This window comes from Cryptosporidium parvum, chromosome 5 (assembly GCF_000165345.1).
Source record: "Cryptosporidium parvum Iowa II chromosome 5, whole genome shotgun sequence".
Classification (NCBI taxonomy): Eukaryota; Apicomplexa; class Conoidasida; order Eucoccidiorida; family Cryptosporidiidae; genus Cryptosporidium; species Cryptosporidium parvum.
In genome coordinates, this window is record NC_006984.1 from 983,423 (window position 1) to 1,002,424 (window position 19,002).

At 30.1% G+C, this 19,002-nt stretch overlaps 8 protein-coding genes across 8 annotated transcripts; 5 read left to right on the top strand and 3 right to left on the bottom strand.

Annotated features, from left to right (window-relative positions):
- Positions 1–24: 24 nt before the first annotated feature.
- cgd5_4290 (Swi/SNf2 RAD26) lies at positions 25–3,570 on the bottom strand (the record flags this gene model as incomplete). The annotated part of the gene is made up of 1 exon (XM_625591.1): positions 25–3,570. The coding sequence occupies one exon, from the start codon at positions 3,568–3,570 to the stop codon at positions 25–27; it is 3,546 nt and encodes a 1,181-aa protein (XP_625591.1).
- Positions 3,571–4,435: 865 nt separating this feature from the next.
- Positions 4,436–6,520, top strand: cgd5_4300 (hypothetical protein with 3 transmembrane domains near C-terminus; the record flags this gene model as incomplete). Its single annotated transcript, XM_625592.1, has 1 exon — positions 4,436–6,520. The coding sequence occupies one exon, from the start codon at positions 4,436–4,438 to the stop codon at positions 6,518–6,520; it is 2,085 nt and encodes a 694-aa protein (XP_625592.1).
- A 41-nt stretch (positions 6,521–6,561) lies between these two features.
- On the bottom strand, positions 6,562–7,992 carry cgd5_4310 (hypothetical protein with 7 transmembrane domains; the record flags this gene model as incomplete). The annotated part of the gene is made up of 1 exon (XM_625593.1): positions 6,562–7,992. The coding sequence occupies one exon, from the start codon at positions 7,990–7,992 to the stop codon at positions 6,562–6,564; it is 1,431 nt and encodes a 476-aa protein (XP_625593.1).
- A 650-nt stretch (positions 7,993–8,642) lies between these two features.
- On the top strand, positions 8,643–9,164 carry cgd5_4320 (frataxin like protein; the record flags this gene model as incomplete). Its single annotated transcript, XM_625594.1, has 1 exon — positions 8,643–9,164. One exon carries the CDS (start codon positions 8,643–8,645, stop codon positions 9,162–9,164), a length of 522 nt encoding a protein of 173 aa, XP_625594.1.
- Positions 9,165–9,336: 172 nt separating this feature from the next.
- Positions 9,337–10,020, top strand: cgd5_4330 (conserved methylase; the record flags this gene model as incomplete). The annotated part of the gene is made up of 1 exon (XM_625595.1): positions 9,337–10,020. The coding sequence occupies one exon, from the start codon at positions 9,337–9,339 to the stop codon at positions 10,018–10,020; it is 684 nt and encodes a 227-aa protein (XP_625595.1).
- A 111-nt stretch (positions 10,021–10,131) lies between these two features.
- Positions 10,132–10,485, bottom strand: cgd5_4340 (hypothetical protein; the record flags this gene model as incomplete). The annotated part of the gene is made up of 1 exon (XM_625596.1): positions 10,132–10,485. The coding sequence occupies one exon, from the start codon at positions 10,483–10,485 to the stop codon at positions 10,132–10,134; it is 354 nt and encodes a 117-aa protein (XP_625596.1).
- Positions 10,486–10,732: 247 nt separating this feature from the next.
- Positions 10,733–13,903, top strand: cgd5_4350 (hypothetical protein; the record flags this gene model as incomplete). The annotated part of the gene is made up of 1 exon (XM_625597.1): positions 10,733–13,903. The coding sequence occupies one exon, from the start codon at positions 10,733–10,735 to the stop codon at positions 13,901–13,903; it is 3,171 nt and encodes a 1,056-aa protein (XP_625597.1).
- Positions 13,904–14,565: 662 nt separating this feature from the next.
- cgd5_4360 (large protein with possible RING domain) lies at positions 14,566–18,660 on the top strand (the record flags this gene model as incomplete). The annotated part of the gene is made up of 1 exon (XM_625598.1): positions 14,566–18,660. One exon carries the CDS (start codon positions 14,566–14,568, stop codon positions 18,658–18,660), a length of 4,095 nt encoding a protein of 1,364 aa, XP_625598.1.
- Between the last annotated feature and the right edge of the window lie 342 nt (positions 18,661–19,002).

The following is a 19,002-nucleotide window of genomic DNA, read 5'->3' on the forward strand; positions in this document are numbered from 1 at the left end:
TAAATGAAAGATACCTTCATATAATTATCCCCTCTTCTTCAAAACCCAATAGTTCTCCTTACTAGTCACGTTATTTGACTTATTTAATGTGCAAATCTGTTTTAAGATCTTCCTAAATAAGCCATGATTTGAATCAGGTATTAACTCCCCAAAACTACTCAATAAATCATCTGTACTTGTCCTTATCCCCAATCTCTCCCTCTTCATAAAATACTCCGTCAACCTTCTTCTTATCGTCTCCTCGTCCCATCCACCTGTATTATATCTATTACCATCCTCACTACCTTCCAAGGAATTGAACCCGCCTCCTCCCTGTATAACTCGTTGGCGCTTCAAATTACGCAAAATAAAGGAACTTGGCGCGCCCGCCTGACCGGATTTACCGGTCCATGTGGGAACACTATAATCATAATTGCTTCTTTCAATTTCTGATTGTTTTATCAACTCAACCGAAGTTTTAATAATTTCATTTGTGGCTTCTGCCAGATCATCACTTAAATAACCACTGTACAAGTGTGTGCTTCTTTCAGTATGAGAATTTGCCGAGCAACTACTATTGTTTGAACTACCAATACTATTAGAAACCAAGTTATCGTCATTATTGTCACCTAAAATACTCATTATAGCGTTATGCTCAGATTTAGCATCAAAAGTTATCTCTCCAAAAAGATTTAGTTCATCATTTATTACTTCTTTCTTGCCTGAATTTTTTGATCTACGATTGTCAAAATCATCATATCCTCCCTTATCGTACATATCAAAGTCATCAAAATAGCTAGAGTGTGTATTTCCGTCTTTTCTTTGTCTTGTTTTTCCTCCCCAAATATTTTTAATATTTCTTATGTAATTAGAAACTAACTTTGGATCAGAAACGTAGTTCTTTGGTTTTCTGGGTTTCTTAACTAACTCGTTAAAATTTGTCCAATTTAAGCTTGATTGGCTTTTTGGATCTTTAAGTATTTGTTTTGCAATAAACTCTTTAAAAAGTTGTCTTTGGAAAATCTTCTCTTCTATTGTGTCTCTAGTGATTAGTCTATAAACTATTACTTCTTTCTTTTGTCCTATTCTCCAACATCTTTCTTTAGCTTGAACATCTGTCATAGGGTTCCACCAAGGATCATATAAAATTACTCTATTTGCTCCAGTAATATTTAAACCAACTCCTCCAACTCTAGATGTTAAAATAAATAAGAAAATAGATTGATTTTGATTAAATCTTTTTACTAATGAAAATCTTGTACTTAAAGGAGTCGAGCCATCTAAAGTTAAAACATCTTTATTTGGTATCAACCCAAGATCTTTCTCTAAAAGAGCAGAAAGAAGCTTTAAAGTTCTTACTCCTTGAGTAAAAATAAGTACCCTGTGTTCTTTCTTATCTCTCCAAAGTTTCAATATTGACATTAATGCCTGATATTTTCCACTATCTCTTCCATTAACATTAATATTTCTTAAATATAAACTATTCTCATCTGAATTATCATCAGATCTTCTATTTCTTAAAGTTCTATTCCAACTTAATTCAGTATTTAAGCCATTTTCGTCTTCTTGATCTTCATAAAAATCAAAATCTGAATCAATTTCTCCATTTTTGTTTTGTCTTCTAACTAATTTTAATAGTTCTGGATGATTACATGCTTCTCTTAAAATATTTAATAAAGCAAAATACTTTGAAATCCCATACATCTTGTTCTTAACTAATTGTTTAGCTTGTAGAAGATCCAAACAATTACAATAAACATCATATTGTACAGGAGTTAAATTACAAAACAATACATGTTCTGCTTGAGATGGTAACTTTAATATATCTTGTAGTTCATGTTTTCTCCTTCTTAATATGCATGCTTTAATAAGTTCTTGTAGAATTCGAGTGCAATTTAAAGCTCTCATAGTTTGAACTTTTGCAGCATTCCTCAATTCTGCTTGTTTAATAGGAAGTACAAATTGTTGTTCAAAAACAGGTAATGTCCCAAGTTTTCCTGGATAAACAAAATCAATAAGGCTCCATAACTCCTTTAAATCATTTTGTATTGGTGATCCAGATAATAAAAGCCTATTACAAGTACCTAATGATTTTACTGCTAAAGTAATTCCAGAATCAGGATTTCTAATTTTATGTCCTTCATCTAAAATTACATAAAACCAACTAATTTGTCTCAAAGTTTGTAAATTACGTCTTAAAGTTTCATAAGTTGTAATAACCAAAAGCTCAGTACTTACTTTCTCCACCTCTCTAAGTTGATCAAACATTGTTCTTCTTTCACTTTCACCTTTTCCATGAAACAAAATAATTCTTATTGGATAGTACCATTTATTAAATACTTCAATCCAATGAGAAATTAATGTAGCAGGAAGTACCAAAAGTACCATTTTACAGTTATTTGTATCAAAACTGGATTCTTCGTATTCAACAGTACTTGATGTATTTAAGGATGATAAAGATTCATCTGGTAACTTTTTAATAAATTCTGTCTCAATTTTAATATTCGGTACCATATTCATACTAGAAAAATTTGATCTAGAAACTATTTCTGAATTTGGATTTAATTCTGATTTTAATTGAGATTTAATAAAGTTTGCTTCATCATCTAGAAAAGCTTCTTGGTTACGTTTAAATGTGATAAATAATGCTGCAATAAATGAAGTCACAGTAATAGACTTTCCTAATCCCATTTCATCTGCAAGTATTCCTCCATGGTTATTGCAATATAATCCCCACATCCAAAGTACTCCCTCTTTCTGATGTGGATATAAGGCATTCCAGATTTTGTCCCAAATGAATAGCTGACTATTTTCTGACTCTCTTGAAATCTTAATGATCTTTAAACTATCTCTTTCACAATTTGTATGATAAGTGCTATCACTATTGGTATTACTACCTTCAAGACTTTCATTAATTTGGTTAATTCTGTTTCTGCTTTTCAAAACTCTAGATTTGTATCTTTCTAAGTCTAAGTCATCTTTTACTTCGAGACATTCATCTACAAAGGTATCCATTTCAATAACATGTTCAGAAACAGGTTCAAGTTCAGATTCAGGTCTAGATTCTGAGATAGATTCAAGTCTAGATTCAGGCCTAGAGTCGTTTCCAAGATCATTTGCAGATGTATGAATTGATTCACCTTGATTGCTTGAAATATTCCCGTTACCTAATTCAGTTTTAGTAAGTTTGGATATAGAAGTTTCTTCTTCAAGTCCAGATAAAGTATCTTTATCTAGGAAAGAGCTTCCAAGCCTTTTGGAAGCTCTTTTCCTCTTTGATGGCTTATTTGATGTATTAAAATGGGATTTCATTTGTTCAAAAATATTGTTACTTACTTCGTTCGCATCTACCAAAGAAACTCCAAGATCTCTGAGTTCCTGAGCCTCTGAGTTATCAAAGTAAGTATCTAAAATATTTTGGTTTTCATAGAATGAGACAATTCCGTCATCTTGGATCCCCTCATCTTCCTTTTCCTGTTCTTTCTCATATCCTCCTTCCTCTTCTTCAAAATTACCCAATTCTGTTGAATTATTTCCATTTGTCGGGCTCTGATCAGCCTCTTTCTTAATATAAACTATAGATTCATCCATAAAATATAAAAGAATTAAGTAAACCTAGAACTATATTAGAAATTATGACGCTTATATTGCATATATTAGCTTTAATTGTCCTAAACTCTCGGAAATTCTTCTCTTTCTTCCACCAAGAATCAACTCAAATATCTCTTATATACCTTAAATTAGTTCATTAATTAGTAAAGTTATTTAATTCTCTACTCGTAATAGATACCTTAATAGATTTCTGACAACTCCTGCAATTCAACACACCTATAATATTTATCTTGTTTTACCGCCTAAATGGAAAAGTCAATCAAATAAATCATTACATGCAGGCAGAGAAAAAAAGAAAATCTATTCTAAAAAAACCTACCAGTTGGATTTGTACAAAATAACAATTTAATGAAATTGGTTATATTAGCTTAAATTTGTTTTTGGCCTTTTTTTCTCTCTATTTTTAACATTCAATTTATAAATAATCCAAATTTCCCGCCAAAACACTAGTGGCAATTAAATATTTTATAAGGCATGAATAAATAATAGCAATTAAAAATATATTTGTATATTTATTGCATATAAAAAGATTTAAAAAAAAATCTGATTTAAAAATAATTTCAGATAGGAAAATTATATTAGTAAGAAAAGTTAAAGGTATAAATTGCAAGATTGAAGTTAAGTTTTTATGTAAATTCAACGATAGAGAAAAAATTAAGTGCACATAGAAACCAATAGTTGGATTGTGGGAGTCTCTAATGATTAAATATATATATCAAAAAGGGCCCAGAAAAAGTAATATTTGCACGTGTGTGCTCCATAAATTCTTCCTCAATATAAAGCAGAATTAATTACTACACGGATTAGACTTAAGAAAACGATTTTTAAATTTGAATCTTAAAACATGCCAATAGGACATTACAATAGTAATAAAATAGTAGATAAAGTACTAGAGTCAGAACTAACTAATCCAAGATTACTAGCTTGGTCTGTAATAATTAAAGATGGGCAACCAGTTTATAATAATGATATTTTAAGGGTTAGCGATAAAATAACAGCTCTTGAACAGAATTCTCTAAACTCAAATAGTTCTTTAGAGAATTCAAAACATTTTCTTTCTCCAAGAAGTAAGGAAATACGGTCTAAAAAGGAGGAAAGCAACTTTTCTAAGACTGATGTTGGTAATTTTTTATGTAAAACAGTGAATGAAGAAAGTGGAGTAAATGAAATAAATTGCAATATAGTTAAAAAAGATTTCAGTATATGGAGATGTTTATATTGGCCACAAATTGCAATAAATCCAATATATTCTGGTGGATATGGTAAGATGAGAATAGCTCTATGCTTGAATAAGATAATAACATCATTACAAGAAAAAAATCAGAATCGTGGATCGTTTGGAAGAGTAAATCAAGAAAAAGAAGAGCATATCGAATTATTGCCATATGTAAGAATTTTATATAATAAAGAACTTTTATTTCAGTCTTGTATTGTGAAAAAGAACATTTGTATAATTCTTGAGATAGAAGTCCACCATCCACTAAGCAGAATTATTATTGAAATCTACGACTTAGATGATTCAGATCCATCTTTAATCAACAATAATGATGATATGATCGGTTATATAATAATACCAGTAGGAGCACATTCAAATAGAAAACCACTTGAGAGCAGATTAATAATAGCTTCGGATGATGATGCTAGGATATTATATATTAGAAAGTCCCAACAAAAAAAAGTTCATAATGAAAATTTAATGGCTCAGAAATTACTTAGATTTCCAATAAAAAGCTGTGAAAGGCAATTGAATAAGAATGAACCAGAACAAGATAGATTTAGTGAATTTAAGGATGAAGAGGATATGTTAGGAGATGATCCAGTAAGAAATTTTAGTAAAGAAAGTCTGGATGGGCATATTATGAATGAATTACCAAATAGTATATATTTTGAGCTGGCAAATCAGATGGTCAAAGATGCTATCGAATTTAGCCATAGTGCTGAAATAAAGTATAAATCAATTGGAATACTTCAAGAGCCTCATTGTAGCTTTGTAATTCAGGTTTTCTCAGAAATTAAATGGTCAAGACTTTCGATTATTCCACGCGAGATTATTGCTCTTTATCTTCCGGAACCTGAAGCTGGGCAAAACTTTAAATATAATAACAATAGTAAGAATTATAGCTTATACGATAAAAAAATGAATGATATTAATCTTGAAATTAATATAAAGGCGATAATTAACTCAATGATATTATTAAAAGAAATATATGATTCTGAATGTGTCTTTCCATACAAAGAATATATTTGGAAGCTTTTGAATTGGGAATCACAATTGCACTCTTTGTTTGCTTTAAGTATTATATGGTATTTATCATTTAATCCCAAATATATTTTCTCGTTTGTATTTTTACTTGGACTAATAATATTATTCATAAGTTTTGATAAAAGGAATCTTGCTTTAAATTTAGAAAGTTCAGTTTCCAAAAATTTAAAAACTTTAAATTCTTTAGGAAATGATGATGAATTATTAGAAGATAATGTTTTATGCTCTCCAATTAAAAATAATAACCACATAAAACTTCAATCTTTAAGTCCCAATTCAATAATTATTGACAGCTATGAAGCAAAGAAGTCAGTAGAAAGTGTTGACTTTATAATTTTGGAGAATCTTTTAAAATCACAAATTTTTTCACCAAAAACTATTAAATATATCAACAAATTGTCTTATATACTTGAGAAATCAGCGATATTTATTCATGAAATGATTAAACTCCACTTTTGGAATAATTCTTTTAAAAGTTTAGTATTAACTTGCGTATATTCAGTACTTCTTCTTATATCATTAACATACTCGAATGAATTCTGCAAATATATGCAGTATTTTTTTCTGATAATAATTCTTCTTCCATCAACATATTTCCTTCCTCAAATTAAAGGAATAATAAGAATTATCAAATCATATAAGAAATTTAAGAGATTGAAAAGATGATTTAGGAAGGAAAAACTTTCCACCCCCCCTAAGCTTAAGTTCTATATGAATCTGAAGTATGGTATATATTCAATAGAGTTTGCCATTTCAATCCTTTCACTGCTAGGATTTTCTGATAAATATTCACCTTGAGTTGATTTTGGAGTCGTTATAATCTTTTGTACTAAAAATAATAACATTTCGTGAATAAAAAAAATTGCAATAATTATCCAAAAAAATTGATCAATATTTATCTCACTTTTTTCTCCATTTATATTTGATACTATATTTTTTGCCACGTCATTTTTCCAAACATAATTTTTTATTGCATGCAAATATGTGGGCACATTAAAATTACCGGTATTTGCATGCAACCATTGCATATCATCACTATTTGCGTTGAAAGGAATAATGATAATAATAAGTATAGAAATAAGAAATTCCATAGATCTAAGTGAAAGCAAGGAGCATGTAATACAAACGTTATGTTTAATTCTGTTTTGAGACGTTAATAATAAGGGAAGAACTCCAAATATGTTAATAAAAAGTCCAATAATTAAATTAGTTATTGGAGAATTGTGGAATGAAAAACACATACCCATAAAAATTAATTGTAAAGTTGTTGTAATTAAAAAATTCCATGGCCAAAAAGACATTTGAATTAGTAAATATATTATTGAAAATTTTAAGAGAATGTCTAGAAATTGATACATTATCAATAAAAATGAATATATAAATACTAGTCTATATATTGACCATTTTGATTTTTCTGATAATTTTATTGGTATTACTCTTGGAGCTATAACATACTTATTGTAATATATATCTGAGTTATTCACTGAAAAAAATAATTCGTTTCTGAGATTTAATTCATTTAAATCTTCATTATTTGTTAAATTAACAAATTGAAGATTTTTTAATAAAGAAGTACTTGATACAAAGTACTTCAACCAGGAAATACTTAAAGGATTAATTGCATTCTCAAGTAATAACTGTTCATCTCTAATTAAATCATTCAATATTTGAGAATTATTACCAATATCTTGTCTACTTTCTCTAATTAATGATGTAATATTAAGGTTTCTTCCATTCATAAAGGATTCATCCTGGATATGTGGCCCTATTTCTTCATTAGATACTACCCTTTTAAGCTCATGGCAATAAAATATATCCATTATAACATCAAATATTGATAAATAAGTTAAATGAACCATTGAAATTACAAATCCTGTAAAACATAACTTGACTAAATCTTCAAAATACCATTTTTCTAAATCATTGGGACCAACGTTTATACTACCCATACTTAAGCCTATTAAATTAGTAAATGCAAAACTTTCATATCCCATTATCATTATATCTAAAAATACAAATATTAAAGGTACAGTTTTTAATATAGAAGTAGCTAATCTTTTTTCATTAAATAAATTTTCATATTGATTTAATTCTGAACAATTGAAATAATTATTAAGGATTTTGTAGAATTGTCTCATGCCTTTTATTACATTTCCAAATCCTATGTCAATAAAAACTAACAAGCCGTTAATAACATTCTTTTCATAAAATCTTGAAATTGAATTATAGATAGATGGTGAATAAATAATAAAGATTACAACCACAAAAAGAGACCAATAATTACTAAAATTTATTCATTTTGAGGTCATTAATAGTCAATTAAAAGATGAAGTTCCAACTTACTATAAGTATAATTTGGTTAATAAAAAAATTTCAAAAATGAAAGAAATCAAGGTTAATAAAACAGAAGTTGTTTCTCTAAAAGAGTTTCAAATATAAAAAGTTGACTGATTGTCCATTATTTTGGGCAATTTCTTTTTTTTATTTCCCCACAGTTTGCTTACCTTATTAATAGTAAAAAATTCCTATTTTCAGAAATTTCTGGATATATACAAATCTGATTGTAGTTCATGATTTCAAGTTTATTTCATGTTCTATATCGCCATATTATCTTTAATTCAAGCAAATAATTTGAAAAAAAAAATTATATTTTATATTCAGAAATTGCATTTCTGCATACATGAATTTTTATTATTAGTGCAACGTTGATAAAATTAAAAAAAAAAAAAATATGAAAACTACCCGCCAAACCACCTCTTAAAAATTGTTATTTGAAAATAATTAATTAATGAATTCAATAAAATTATTAAACTTGAAGGTAGTTCAAAATTTAAGTAAATTCAACACCCAATACAAAGTTTTTAATTTCAGAAAATCTATTAGCACATTAAAATTCTTATGTGATAGGAATTCTAAGTTTGTTCCTCCATTAGCACATAATTTATTGAAATTAAAAAAGAATAGAATTTATACAAATTCCTCGGACATCTCTCAATTCAGCTCAAAAACTGAAGGGTTATTTTTTGAAATTGAAAAAAAATTGAGCGATCTTCTTGATAATGGTTTGCTTTCCGATATTGACCTTCATGATGAATTTATGAATATTTCTTTCAATCTTAATGGAGAAAAAAACACCATTGTCATTTCAAAACAGCCTGCAACTAATCAAATTTGGTACTCATCTCCTTTGAGAAAGCCAGATTACTTTGAATTCAACTCTGATTGGAGGTCAAATCGAACAAATAAAACTCTTTTTGAAGTTTTAAATGATGACTTATATAAGGCTACTGGAATACATGTCAATTTATAAAATTTGGCGCCAAGCCCTATTTCTTTTTTGTTTAAATGGCCATGCTATTAAACTCATTGGCGCCACGTTAATTTTGGACAGGTTTAATTATATTATAATGTAAATTTAAAAGTATATATAAATTAAATTGTAATATTATAGGCAAACAAGTCATAAGGAAAGGTGTGATTAAATGGAATCAGATAGTACTTACAAGTCTAAATTGATAAATAAGAACTATTGGGAGGAGTTCTATGAAAATGAACTTGACTCTTATAATGATGTTGGCTATAGGGGTGAGGAGTGGTTTGAAGACTATATTGATGCAATAGTAGATTGGGTTATGGAAACAGGATGTGAGGTACAATCTGGGCGAGTTTTAGATATTGGATGCGGAAATGGACTATTTTTGATTGATTTAATACGTAATATTAATTTTAGCAGTGCTGTTGGAATAGATTATATACCATCAGCTATAGAACTTGCAAAAAAAATTGTTCAAGAAGAAGAACTTTCCGACAAGATCTCATTATATCCTGTAGATTTGGTATCAGGAAAGGATGTTTCAAAAAATAATGATAACGAACAGATTTTAGAATTGGGGAAATTTGAAGTTGTTGTTGATAAAGGTACTTATGATATTTTTGTAATGAAGGATGAAAAACATATCTACAAAGACAGCGTCTCAAGATATCTAAAGAATGGAAGTATCTTATTCATTTCATCATGTAATTCAACTCCTGAAGAATTATGCAGTGTATTTGATGATCAAACAAATTTTGAAAAACTTTCTGAATTGCCACACAAATCTTATAGTTATAATGGAATTGAAGGACAAGTTCTAGCTTCTGTAGCATTCAAATATATTAAGAATTAGGTAGCATTTATTAAAGGTTCTAGGCCAGAAAGTACTTTATCTACTTGATCAAAAAAAAACAAAGTATCTATTTTCAAAGTTTTATACTGAGTTTGTATCAGCTATTATTAATTAAAAGTTAAATTTATATATGCATTTTAATAAAATCTTTATATTATTATTATAACTCACCTTAATCTCGCCCTTAATATCTATTATACTCTTTATTTGTCTTAATTTCTCATTGTTTAATTCCTTCCTCTCACTATTCTCATCCAAAAAAATACTATTATATTTTGATACATTATTTAAAAGTAATAAGGTTTCAGTCATACTATCAAACTCAAATGAATTTATTATTGATTCCTCATCTTCCAAATGAGAAGTTATTTCTCTTTTATACTCTATATTGTTCTCACGACATAACCTTCTGAGATACTTAATTTCATCACACAACTCCCTAACCAATTCAATCTTCCTTGACATCCTCAACAAAAACTAATTATCCACAACTTCTCAGCATAAGCTCAATCACAAATCATTATTTCCTATTATTATTTCATTTCCAATTTATCTCAAATTAAATAACTCACATACCGCGCCAAAAATATGGCGCCTACCGGCATTAACTTTTTCAATATAGTCAAAATTTACATTTGGTTGAAAAAATATTCATAAGAACGGCATAAGAAAGAGTAGTTTTCGTCAAGAAAAGCTTTCAAACTTTGGGGAAATGCATACGAAAAGGAAAAGGAAGTCTGATACCGACCAGCCATCTGAACCTAATAAGTTCATGGCAGTTGATGGGCAAATTACTTCTAATGTCTTTAATGATTGGAATACTGAAATTTCTGTTATTACAGAAAGGTACCAGGATGAACTCGCAACTAAAGTTAGTCGTTTGTATGAAGGAATAGGGAAAGATTTAGAGGCTACCATATTTGATTATTCTCAAAACGAGGATGAATATATATTAGGTTTATTGAAGAATACTGATATAGAAAATAACATTCAGAGTATAATAGACTGCCTTGAAAATTACAAAGAGTCCTTGAATTCAAAAAAGCGAAATCATGAAGGTGGCTCTATATTGGAGGATCTTAGAAAAAATCTTTTAAAGAGTTATTCCAGAATTGCATCTCACAAATTTGTTAAAGATGGTGAATTTGTTATTAAAGATTGGACTTACTTCTTACCAATCTTACTTTCAAGCTCTGTTTCTGATATTGAGATCTCCATTATTCTAGACAAGCTTCCAAAAGTAATTAGGTTTCTTATTAAAACTATTAGAAAGTTTCAGTTTATAACTGGTAAATGCGTTTCTGTTGAAGCTATTGATACTATTAATATGTATAGGAACATTCTGAATGAGTTTACCAAGGCTAATAAAATGTATCATAATATTCAAAATATCTCAATTGAAAGATCAATCATAGAAATTCATGATCCACTTACCTTATATATTAAGAACATCATTAATTACTCTGATAAAACTAAGTTATCTTCAAGCTTTATTCCATTAAGATTTGGTAAAGATCATACTGAAGGAGCAGGATCTTCTAAAACTAGTTTTAAATTAGATCTATTATCCAATTCTGGTGATATATTGTATATGATCTATGGAAATAACATCTCTTCTCTTGGTGTTTTTGGAACTAACTATTTAAGTAGAAAAATGAATTTGGATAATTTATGGCAATTATCTATCTTCAAAAACCAATCTATTGGTCTTATACTTAGTAATCACAAAGAAAGGGATGATAAATCTCAAGACTTTGAAATTGAAAATCTTGATAGCTTTATAGGGAGTTTGGGATATGGTTATTCATCACTTGATTCTCTTAAGCCTATGAACCCAAGGCCAGAGCTAAACAAAAGAATATCAAATAATATGCTAAGACTACAAATTAGCAAGAAGGTATATAAGAGATATAACAAAGAAGTGAACCCTAATACAAAAGCAATATCTCCTCTATCTCTTAATCCACTTATTCAGAAGTTTACTGGTTTCAATTCAGTAATTGAAGATGAACAAAAGTTTGGATTTAGAGATTATTCTAAATTTCCTTCGATTCCTAACAAAGAACCAGAGAGAGCTGAGCTTATCTTTTCTAATGGAGCAAAATTACAAGAAGAAAAGGTTCCTCTTGGGTTCATATCTACAATAAGACAGCAGAAATATGGTAAAAGAGAACTGGAGTTAGTTATTTTAGATACAAAAGAGTGTAGTAATTATATAGCAAATCAACATAAAGCTTCAAAAGCTAGAAATCTAAGATTTGAAGAGTATGGATTGTTTTGGAAAACTATTCCAGAAAAGAATGGTAATTACAACTTTAAAATGATTCCATTACGTACTTGTAGTGCCTCAATTCATCATTCAACCAAGTTTAAATCTCATCTATATTATTCCAGATTTCTATTGGAACAGCTTGTAAACTCAAATTGGAAGAAGAGGATTATTACAAAGAACAAGAAATACTACAAGCTTTCTTCTTTAGTTAATGGAGGTTTTTTAAGTAAATCACAAAAGGAAACTGTTAATAAGATCACAAAAATTATATTAAATAATGGCTTATGGGAGAATTATAGTGACATTGTACCAAAATTATTAACAGGTACCGATAAAAGAATTAGTGGCCACGAAATTGAGGAATGGGAGGATTTTGATGAAAATAATGAATTTGATCAAGAAATGTATAGATTATCATCTGAATGTAGGAATAGTTCAAGTTCGAAATCATCAGAGTTTTATGGAAAGTATTTAAAATTAAGTTCAAAGAATTATAAGCTAGTTTCAAAAAGATGTCAAAAAATGTTGGCTAAATATATATTCAAAGAGTATCCAAGATTTTTGACCCAATATTTTAAGATTAGAAAGGAATGGAAGGAATATAATAGAAGCGAGACTCAAAAGAGAAATAAACAAAATGTTAATAATTCGTCTAGACTACAGTTGGATATTATTGGATATTCTGGAGAAAAGAACTTAAAAGCACAGTTCTCTAACTTTGAGAATCTAAAAATTAAGCATGAACCAAATGAATTAAAGACAGAAAATTCGAAAGATCCGCAAGTTCTTCATTTGATTAAACTAGAAAAGAAGCAAGAACAGAATACATTAACAGTTTTACCAAAGTTTGATTCCAAGTTACCATTGAATCAGATATATAAACTAGAGAATTTCATATCTATAGAGTTATTCAATAAAATTAAGATGGAATGGACAAAAAGTACAGTTAGCATATATAGTGGTCAATTAAGTCACTTTTCAAGGATATTATTAAATAATTTGAATAATTCTTCAATTTTGAACATAAAAGTTAAATCATTCTTTTTAAAGCTTATAATTTACATTGATTGGCTTATATATCTGATTAATCATTCAAATAAATCATTTGGTGGAGCTAGAGCAATTCAGAAATGTTTACAAGCATCTTTAGATTCTCAAACAAACAATCAGAATTCAAAATATCAGAGTAATTTAAGAATTCCAATAGAATTTTGCAATTGGATTATTGATTCATTTTTATCAAAATACCAGACAGAGAATCTTCAGACAAGATTCAGCTTTTCTACAGCTGGAGAAAGTAAACTTTTTGCAACTATTCTATGGCTATCTAACTTTGTCAATGCTCATTCACACAATATTAATTACACAGATTACAACGGTGATAACTTTGATATTCCTGTATTTCTTCCTTCTTCAGAGCCTTCTCCAATAGAATTTTCAGATCTTTTACTTCAAGATTTGAAGGATAAATTTACCAAAAAGTTTAGAAGTATTGCTCATGCAATGGGCTTCAGATCAACAGTTCCTCCCCCAAGAAGATTTAAATCAAAGAATTATATGATACCTCCAAACATTACCAGCGTAATTTTGAACGAGTTCCCTAGACTATAAGGTATTTAATAGAAAATGTACTGTTTCTTAAGAAAGAAAAACATCAAATACACTAAAATTTTCTCTAGTAACTTGATATATTCAATCAAGTTAGTTATATCTATATTAAGGACTATGACCTCTAATTTATAGCATTTTTAAAAGTGATGTGATTTGAATAATAGAATAAATAATTTGAGAACTGAGTTATAAAATAATTATGATTAAGATTAGAAATAGAATAAAAATGCAATTGAATATTAGAAATATACAACATTTATAATAAATTTTATACAAGGCTTTTACTAGTTAATAAAATTTAAATAAAATGAATATTCAAATTTTTATACCGTTTTTACCATTTTAAGAACCACTATACATTTTCAAATCATGTCGAATTTCCACAGTTTATTGAAATAATCTGATTTTTTTTGTCATGACTTTTATGTCTTGTTGCTTTATACACAAAAATGTATCCATATTTACAATTTATACTTAATACTTTTCTTCTTTTTATTAATCTAATTAATTAGTGGCCGATACCTTTTAAAATGAACAGAAAGTTCCCGCCCAAAGTTCCCGCTCGAAATAATAATAAATTAATTAAGAGTAAAAATGTAAAATTCACATAGTATTAAAAAAAGGCAAAAAGGGATACGAGATGAACTAAGAAGAGCTTTGAAATGAATGTGACTTTAGGGTCCATACTGTTCCCTGAACGTCGAAAGGTAGTGGTAGATACTAGAAAGGGGCTTCATAACAAGAGAAAGAAGCAGGTAAATGCTCAGAAAAACCAGGAACAAACTTCCAAGCAATTTACTACGCGGCTTCTTTTGGATGACGAAACAATTGCTCCAAATGATTTTTTGACCCCATTTCCAAGTGATGATGTAAGAAACACAGAGCAATTTTGGGAATACTTAGAGCGTGTGTTTTATCCTGTAGATGAGAGATGGATTAGTATATTGGATCTTTCAGCAAGGCCACGGAATTTGGAGCCAAGTGAAACATGTATAGGGTTACATTTTGCTTATAGGTGGGCATTGGTAGATTTATTTGATACTAGCGAACTTTTTAAATTGGTTGGGAATAGAAATAAGATTTTTAAGAATACCTTAGAGAAATGTAAGAATTTATCATCTGATACTAAAGCAAATAGTAATAGCGGTAGTAATAGATCAGGCGGAAAAGACCAAGTTTTGGATAAATCAGAGGATTGCCAACCAGATAATTTGGAAAGTTCAGATTTAGTAGAAGAACAGAAGGTTTTAAGTTATTTGGAGTTTCTTGATCTTCCAACACTTGAGCTTATAGGAATAGACCCAGCGGTATTGGGAGGAGTGAATACAAATGGGGACAATTTGGTAAAACAATCAGATAGTACAAATCAGAAAAAGGGGGCTTTAAATAATCCATATTTTGAGGAATGGAAATTTCTCTACAAAAGATTATGTTTTATTGAGAAGGAGGTTGACTCTATGCTTTTAAAGCTAACAGATAGTGTTAGTGAGAACATCCATAAGGACAACTCCAGAAAGTTACTTCAAAGACATCAAAAAAAGAAATGTAGACAATTCCTATTAAAAGTGATGCATTATCATAGTATGAGACAATTTGTGGATTCTCTGGAGGAGGTTTTATACTTTGATGAGAATACTGGACAGTATTTGACAACTTGGGATGATGGTGAGGCTGTTAGAGCCGCATGGATGAGTCAGGATCAGCTTTTACAGCTTCTTTTATTTAGGCCAAACTCTACAGAAAGTAAATATTCTGTTTCAATCCCAAGTGAGTACATTCCTTATGCAAGATCTTTAGACACTCATTGGCTTAAATACTTATTAGACTCTGGTTTAACAATGATTAGCGATGATTCAAATAATCCTCAAGATGACGATAGGCTTGGGGATACTTTGAATCTAGATACACCTTCTAAGCCTAAAGATGGTTGTATTGAACTTTCAAGGCATCCTCTTTGTCATTATTGTAGAAGAAGTTGCAAGAGGCTTAACTATTCTAGGTGCCCATCAAAACTTAAACCTTTAAATCTTGGAATTAATCCTTCAGGTCTTAACCAAACTACACAAGCTCAAAATCCAAACTCTAATTCTATTTTAAATAATAATAACTCTTTAAAGCTACCAGGAACTTCAACATCTACTAGCGCATCCAATATTTACTATTCAAGATCTCTTATTCCATGGAGAGTCCCAAAGTCTCAAAGTAATATAGAAAATAGTGACCATTCTGAGCCAATTCATATAAATAGCAATAATTATAACCAAAATCAATTCCAATTTGGAAGTAAATCAGGAAAATCTGTTAAGCCCAACAATAGATCGTCAATTGGAGGGAATTCTTGTGGTTCTGGAGCATCTTACTTACTTAATGTGAATAAATCTCATGTATGTAATATATGCACTGATTTTGAATCAAGTCTGAATGAATCTGTTTCTGCTCCTCAGGAAGAAATCTTAGTTAGTAGAGCCTACTCTCCCAATAATTGTTGGAGAATGTACTGTTCAGAATGCATTATGCATAATTTTTCCTCAATAATTAAGCAAAAGTATTCAAATGGAGTGGTTTTGAGGTATTATTGCCCTTTTTGTAATGGTGCTTGTAATTGTGAGAGGTGCCTCAGAAATCAACAAATTCGAAAAATTAAAAACTACTTGAAGTCACGTTTCTGTGGATATACATTTCAATGTTCGATATCCAGCTGTGTAATTCAAAACGAACTCAGCTGGTATGACTTTCTCAAAGATTTTGGCGGAGACTCATTATTTCCGAATATTAATGATAATAGCACTTATAAGGAAAACAATAATTTATTAGGAAATAATGAAACGGCATTAGTGAACGATTTAGGTGAAATTGATGAATCTATGGTTAATCCCAGCAACTTAGCAGTGGTTTCTTATATTAACAATGCAAACAGGAGGCTTTCCGTCGCAGAAAACACACACCTAGGCTTTATTTGGCTTCAAGCTAATAATATTCCATTCCAAAAGCCTACTCCTTCCTCATCAGGAGTGAATGCAAATATCAATGACTCAAACTCCAAAAAAACAACCACACTATCCAGTGCTCTATCAGGAAGCTGTGCATCCGACCCCACTAAACTAGTATCTAAGAATAAGTCGAGAAGTAATAGGTCCTCAATTAACGGAACTCAAAAGAACAGAAGAAATTCAAATGTCCAAAGCAACTTTGAAGATGGTGATTCTGGTCATTCAAATAATAATAAATCTCAACAACCTACACAATCTGCTCCATCTAATTCCTCCATGTTTTCAAGTATGGGCAGGCCCGCCTTTAACATTAAAGTAGGAGGCGCCCAAAATATACCGCCCTCAATTCATATACCTCGCGAAGTATTAAATGAGCCAACGCATGCATCAGGAGCTTCGGTACTTTGGAGTTTAAGGTCGATTTTAATCAATAATGTGAATAAGTACCATAAGGAATGCTTGAATAATTTAGAGCGTTGGGAGAGTATCCAGGAATTATATAATAGGAAGAGGGTAGAACTGGAGAGTTACTTTGAGGAGCAGCTTTCGAAGCTAAACTTAATGGACGACTGGATTCGTTCAATATCATTCACAGAAACTAATAAGAGGTTTATAATGAGGAAGATGCCATTATTGTGTTGGGCTGCAGACATCCCATCCGCAAAAGCTTTTAATTTTGACGACTACCCTCAGTTGTTGCCAAACAATAACGTTGTGGAGATGATTGAACATATTCAGAATTTTGTAAACAATGGTATCATTTCGGAAGATCTACCAACTCATCAAATTTTGGGTCTTAGTGAGATTAGTGAAGGTGATGGGATTATTGGAGTATCACAAAAAACTACTCCAAGTCTTAAACTAATTGACAAGTTACCAGGAATGGTTACTAAAAACTCTCCTAGTTCAGTTATGGAGTTTCTAATGAATTCAATCTCTGAAATACAAAATATTGTAGTAAAGACAAATCATAACACTTCCAAAGATGAGTCATCAAAGGCAAATAAGATCCAAAGAAGCTCAAAAAAAGACAAATCTAACTCTAAAAATTCTGTTCAAAATAAGCTTCCGAACTGTGATGTTGTAAACCCAGATGAAGTAAAGATTTCAAATTGTAATAATGATTTGATTTCCTCCTCCTCTTCTATTGCTGAGGCTGATGGAAATCATTTTTACAGTAACTCACCTATTAATGCTGAATTTTTATCTAAAAACCACGGTATGCTTGAAACAGCCACTTCCACTGGTCAAAACGATCCTTCTTTAATTACCAGGTCATCAGTTGGAGATGGGATCCAAAACCCTGATAGTAGTCACTTGCCTAACTTCAGCCTTGTTGAATGTCAAAAATCCTCTAATAATAATCCCTTTTTCCATGGGGGTAGCAACTCATATATGTTAAATGAAGGCTCTATCGATCCATTCCAGTCTTATTCTAGTAAGACTATCCCAAGCCAGGATCCTGGAGCTGTTGATGGTGCCCAAAATAAATCTAGGAAAAGAAAGTCCTCTTTGGAACTAAATTCTGTAGAAATATTAACTCCTGAACGCAAAAGGGAGCTTGCCTTGAAAAGAAAACGCGACAGGGAAACTATCCGAAGAGCAATGAAAAAAAACAGTCATCTTTCCTCATCAAGTCCCACTTCTCCTAATGCTATTGGAGCAATGGGTTTCAATGGCATGGAGGAAATTAATAGTTTGAATGGTGACGGAACAACTTTTAGTATTAGCAGCAATGGCAGCAGTTATGGCTCTCCCCAACTGTAAAAAAAAAGTCAATCATTTAACTTTTCTCAATAAACTTCATCATTTCCATGATTATTGCCTTAAATTAGCTATTTAAGTAATTAACTTCTTTTTTAATTTCTAAATCCATGGTTTTTTCACCTTTCTTTCTCCCTATCCCCTACTTCCCCTCTCACTGATTCCTCACTTTACTGATATCTACGAGTTTCTCACATAAGAATTCAATTAAACTGCACAAATCATGTGGGATCTGGGTATGGAAGATAAAAAAATCTTTAATTCTTTCTCAACCATAATTCTCCCAATACTTTAATTTCCCCATATTGAAATTCATAATATTAATGTTTTGGCGCCTACACACAA